General features: G+C 47.0%; 1 protein-coding gene across 1 annotated transcript; it reads right to left on the bottom strand.

The window, feature by feature from the left end:
- Positions 1-287: 287 nt before the first annotated feature.
- LOC123500041 lies at positions 288-2389 on the bottom strand. Its single transcript, XM_045248662.1, has 2 exons — positions 538-2389; positions 288-349 (listed from the first exon to the last, which is right to left on the bottom strand). Exon 1 carries the CDS (start codon positions 1489-1491, stop codon positions 586-588), a length of 906 nt encoding a protein of 301 aa, XP_045104597.1. The 5' UTR covers positions 1492-2389; the 3' UTR covers positions 288-349; positions 538-585.
- Positions 2390-6312: the final 3923 nt, after the last annotated feature.

The raw sequence follows: 6312 nt of genomic DNA on the forward strand, positions 1-6312 counted from the left end.
TTTAAATGTTCAGTCTCGGATGGTGAAGAATGAGGGAGAATGAGTTCGACCTTCATTCAAGAGAAGGGCTCACCTCTCTCTCGTTCCCACTGGAGAGGCGTGAGTGTTATTATTCGACTAATCTCTTGTTAAGATACATACTTTGTTTCTTAGTATCGACCAAATATACAGATTGCGTCGACGTGAGGGTCTCATTTTCCTGATCATCATCATTATCATCACAACCGCCACATGACGGCGGTTACAGTCGATACGTAGGGACAACCAGGAGCGAGTACACAAGGCCAGTGTTGCCACGCCTTGGTGACTGTGGCTACCTACATCCACGGGAATTTTCCCCTACATTCCCCTACACGGAAAAAAAACTTATGCATCATATATATATATATATATATATATATATATATATATAGAGAGAGAGAGAGAGAGAGAGAGAGAGAGAGAGAGAGAGAGAGAGAGAGAGAGAGAGAGAGAGAAGTAGAGTCTATAGAATTATATATACAATATAATAAACAAAGGTTATTAAATTATACTTACATTCTCGATACTGCCTCTGGACTTTCTAGAAGGATGGTTTAATTGGCTCTAATCAGCAAGAACGTAATTATTTTCATTTTCAGTGTATTTTGCAAAGTATCTAGACCTTGCACATGAATAGTGCTTAACCAAAGACGATGTCATATCAAAGGTTGAGGGAAAGCTTTCAGAAGTTTTGATAATTGATTCCAATGTCTTTACAGACAGTTTATTTCGCAGCTTTGTTTTATTGTTATTGAGTTTTGAAAATGTTCTCTCAACCTCTGCTGTGCTTTGCGGCAAAGCTGTTAGTTTGAGCATGAAAGTTGCTATTTTCTCATATGAAGGTACATCTCTCATATGCTTCCAGAATTCCACAATAGTTTTGTTTTCCCAAGCACTTTTTCTGACTTCTTCATCAACAAGAATAGATCTCCACTGTCTGTCGATGGTTTGCACGTCAACTTCAGGAAGAAGACGCGGTAACTTCCGATACAACACTGCTGCAGAGCCTACGTCAGCTTTGTCCTTTAGAATTCTTTCATGATTTACATCTTTCAGTCCCACAAGCACTGGATCCGACAGATCAATCCTTTTCAGTATTTGGCAGCATGCAATTTTATACCAGTCTCTGCACCGTGAAAGAAAGCTCTCCTTTTCATGCGGCTTCATTTTTGTTAACGTTTCACTAGCAAGTATACCAGGGTATACTTTATCTACTGGCAGCCATTTTGTTTGATCTTCAATAGCTGGAAGCTTGTAGGTAACAAATTCTCTTTTCATGAAATTCAGAATAAACATTCGAAGAACTCTTTCAGTCTCTGGTAGCAGCATATGTAACTTAAAGCTATTAGACTGAAAAAGTTTGTTCAAGCCAACAAGATCGCCAAGAACAAAGCTTGTGAATTCCAGGGTGGCTTTGACATAGGGATTCTTCAAGGTTCGTAGTATTTTGTCCGCCTGCAAGGTTTTCATGTCATGAGCCTCTGCTGTGAAATACAACTCCAGTGCAGACCACTGTGCAAGGATGCGTTCTACGCATTGTGAGATCGACAGCCACCTTGTCTGACAAGGTTTCAACAGTTTATGTGGATCACACTCAGCGAAGTGTTGAAACTCTTCATAACTCTTTTGACGATTAGGTGATAATTTGAAATAGTTATAGATGTCATGTATGAGCTGCTCTGCCGTTGCTGACAAAGCTTCACAAGCATGGCCAGCAACTAAATGGAATGTGTGACAAAAGCATTTCACAACAAATAAATCTGGCACGACATCTTGTAACTTGGTTAGCAGTGAATTTTATCTCCCTGCATCAGATTTTCTCCATCAGAGGCATAACCAATCACTTTGTCCCACCCAATGCCATCTCCTTCTAAGGTTTCTTTCAGCAGCTCAAACAGGCCTTCTGCACTGCCATCATTTACAGGGAGCAGGCGGTAGAAACGTGTAACTGGTTCATAGGTGTCACTTTTCAAAAATCTCATATTGACACAAAATGTTTTGTTCATTGTGAGATCTGTTGCTTTATCACACAGCACTGAAAATCCACCAGACAAAGCAACTTCCTGCATGAGCTTTTCGTGTGCATATGGTGATAAACATTCTGTCAAAAGATATGTTCCCTTGGTTCTGTTACAAGTCATACTGTTGATTGCTTTTGAGTCATCTGCCACAAAATGGAGTGTACTCACCATGTCATCAAGACAGTTGAAAGACAAATTCTTTCGGGCCACCATTGCCACAACATTTAATTCTGCTTTAATCCTTTTTTCATCTTTAGATTCCACAAACATGGTCATCCGTTCATTTGACTTAATTTGCTTAGCAAGTCTTATATGAGTAGACGATTTTGTGTGACCAGTAAGCTCAGATTTCCTGCCACAAGCTCCTTATCACACACTTTACAATGAGCTTTTCCACCAGTTTTTCCAGCAGTGAGCCATCCTGAGGCCCAACTCTCTTTTTCCCACTCCGCCCTGTATCTTTGAGAGCGATAATTCTTTTCAACTTTAGGCATGATCAGTGATTATTATTCCTTTTGAGGTCAGTAACACAATATCAATGACACAATTCAAGTGGCCGCGCCGCGTGTCTGAAGTCAGCGTTAGTGCTGTATAACTGACTTGCCGCAGGCAACTGGTCAACTGTGTAAGACTGTAAGTTAGGCGGCTGTCGGCCCGGCCAGACAGACTACAAACAGAATTCATACGTGTATGCTACGAAGTTTTCACGTACTATAAAACATCATCACTTAGTCTACGTTGTTAATATGTGTTATTTTAATAAAAATACAAATACGTTTAAATGTTAGACTATTCATGACAAAGTTTTTGTTACGAATCAGTCCCATAATTTGGTAAAAATCAAAGGAATCTATAGTAACGGGGTTAACAAATTCACGTCTCGAACAAGAATGACCAACGTATCCCTCTCCCTCCCACCATCTCTCTCTCTCTCTCTCTCTCTCTCTCTCTCTCTCTCTCAGCAACTTGCACGACATTTCATGTGTGCAATATTATATTTGTAAATTTGTCTGTCTGTCTGTCTCTCTGAATTTTTCCCCTACGTTCCCCTACGAAACAACGATTTTCACCGTAGGTGCCCCCTACTCCCTACAAAGCCCTGAAATCCCCTACCGTAGGGATTTTCCCCTACGCGTGGCAACACTGCACAAGGCTGAGCTGGGCGGAGGCTTCAGACCAGTGAGTGGCGGACGAGGCAGAGCGGAGTGTGAACTTCACACTGGGAGAGCGACGTGAGACGTGCGTACGTCTGTGTGTTCGTAACTACCGCCAGGAGCGCCCCACGAGAACAGCAACGGAGCGTGCCTGCCCAGCAGAGTTCCGAAACTCAGTGAGACAGGTGCCACGGCTCACCAGACGCGGGATCCCGCCAGGGAGTCGTCTTTGTCGCGAGTCCTCTCTCTCTCTCTCCACTGGTAAGTGTTGAATCTCTCTTTCTCGTTCCTCGTCAGATCTCTCTCTCTCCCGGTGGTTAGGCGTTTAGTGAACACCTGGTGGATTAAACACATGTGACGTGTAGTGCCCTGGTGCGGCTTGTGTTGGTGTATCCTGCGACGGGTTATAACGCACTCAGCGGGCACACGGAGTGTGTCGCGCACTCGGCGGGCACACGGGGTGTGTCGCGCATTCGGCGGACACACCAGGGTGTGTCGCGCACTCGGCGGGCACACGGGATGTGTCGCGCACTCGGCGGGCACACGGGGTGTGTCGCGCACTCGGCGGGCACACGGGGTGTGTCGCACACTCGGCGGACACAGCAGGGTGTGTCGCGCACTCGACGGGGACACGGGGTGTGTCACGCACTCGGCGGGCACACCAGGGTGTGTCGCGCACTCGGCGGGCACTCGGGTGTGTCGCGCACTCGGCGGGCACACGGGGTTTGTCGCGCACTCGGCACGCACAAGAGCCACCATTGTCTTGTCCCTAACGCCTTCTACGTCCAGTGATGGAAGAAAACAAAGCAGAAACGAGCAGCCCGCCAGGCAGCGAGGAGCTACCCAGTCCTCCTGCAATACAGTGGCAGCAAGGAGCCAGCACCAGTGCGGCAGAGAGAACGAGTTCCCGAAGACAGCATTGGCCAGAACAACAGAGTGACCAGATGCGGGAAATGTTTGATCATATCATGAGTACGGTGCAGAGTGTGGTGCACCGAGAATTAGCTACGCTTTATGATCCAAGCGCAACAGATAGAGATCATACGGTGCAGATGCCGCTGGGGCAGATCGCCGATCACACTGTGGTGTCTGGATCACCGCTTGATCAAAGGAGAGACCCAACCCGGCTTGAGACACAGGGTCAGGTGCTCGACCGGGGGGAGGGCAACAGGGGAAGGAATGAGTCCCCTGTATCGAGTGGAAGTGCCAGCCAGCAAACTCGGGAACCCGCAATAGTGGCAGCAAAGGAAGCCTGGATAAAGGAAATGTCTGCCACAATGCAATTTAACCAGAGGCCGGTTCCCACCTTCAATGAAGGGACGTGCGTCGAGTACTGGTCATTCAGAGACCAGTTCAAGAAGCACGTTCAAGCAGACACGCTATCGAACTCTCAGAGATTAGAATTGCTTGTCTCAGCCTACTCGGGCTCAGCAAAGGAAGAGCTTTATGCCTGTACATAGTATCCAGACCCTACAGAGGGATACGAGCAGGCATGGTTAGTGCTGGATGAACAACATGGAGATAAGTGAAAGTACATCCGCCACCTAGTGAGGAAGACCATAATGGGCCGATCCTGAACCTAGAAGACATTGAAGGATTACGTGCCTTCAGGAATGATCTCGGCACGTGTGTACGCAACCTAAAACGAATGGGGGCATTAAATCACAGGAAAACTCAGGAGTTACTATATAGATGAATCTGACAAGTGGGAAGAGGCAAACGGTGAAATCGAAGGTGAAGCGGAGTGGCTGCTGGATTTCATAGTAAGAGCGGTTAGGAAGGCAAAAAGGTGCTTAACCGTTATAAATACTGGAGGAACGAAGCAACGAGCAGAACAGAGACCTATCCACGAGACAGGCTGTAGGACTCACCACCGCGACCTCTACAGAGGTGGAGGGTAAATCGTGCCCGGTCTGCCAGGAACACCATGAGGTGCGAGACTGTAGGAGATTCCTGGACATGAATGTGTGGGATCGCATGAAATTGATGAAGCAGGAACACCACTGCTTCTGTTGCTTCAGACTTGGACACTGGGTGAAGAATTGTGCGCGCAAGGTCAAGTGCGGCATGGGTGGATGCAATCAATGGCATTCAAGACTGCTACACGCTGCACTGCATAAGGATGGGCGTGGATCACGTCCGTGGGGGGCCCACAAGAAACCTACAGGGATCGAAGAGGAACATCCCTGATGAAAGAGACATCGAACCGAGTGTGAAGGGAGGGCAAGGCGAACCATTCGAATCTACAATGCCATCAATTCCTTCCACTAGTGGCACTCACCATATGACTTACAAAATGGCAAGAAGGGAGGCAGAAGGTGCCACACCTGACAATGAGAAAGATCCTTACCGGTGGGTCAGAGTGGAATCCACAAGAGGAGAATTGAAGTCAGATCATGCCTATCAAGATCTGACTGAAGGATGCAAAACAGTTCGCCCTCCCCATTGTCAAAGTTAGAGTCACGAAGGCGCAGAGCGAAGAACCAAGCATTATCACTAGAGCTCTTTTAGATTCGGGCAGTGACAGATCCTACTGCACCCGCAGTCTAGCCGATCAGTTGCATGCCAAGGGAGAACTAATAACACCATCTATCGGGACCATCACAGACGAGTGACATCAGACGCACCGGCATTCACATACACCGGAATTGATTGCTTCGGCCCATTTATGGTGAAGCAAGGGAGGGCCCAAGTAAAACGATGGGGCTGCATCTTCGTCTGTTTGACTATTAGGACCGTACACATGGAAGTCCTTGCGACATTAAGTGCTGACTCCTTTATTGAAGCACTCATGAGATTCACAGCTCGGAGAGGGCTACCGAAACACATCCGCTCAGACAATGGTACCAACATGATTGGAGCATGCCGAGAACTACGTGATGCAGTCACTAGTTGGGGCAAGGATGGTAAAATCAGAGAAGCACTCTTAGTAAACCAAGTAGAGTGGCAATTCAACCCTACAAGAGCTTCACAAATGGGCGGCGTGTGGGAAAAAGATCCGTACCGTGAAAAGAATTATGCAAGCAATAGTAGGCACACAAGTCATGGATGATGAACGCCTCCATACACTACTCTGTGAAGTGGAAATGGTTATCAACGGCAGACCCCTTGCTCCC

The sequence above is a fragment of the Portunus trituberculatus genome, chromosome 50 (assembly GCF_017591435.1).
Source record: "Portunus trituberculatus isolate SZX2019 chromosome 50, ASM1759143v1, whole genome shotgun sequence".
Taxonomy (NCBI): domain Eukaryota; kingdom Metazoa; phylum Arthropoda; class Malacostraca; order Decapoda; family Portunidae; genus Portunus; species Portunus trituberculatus.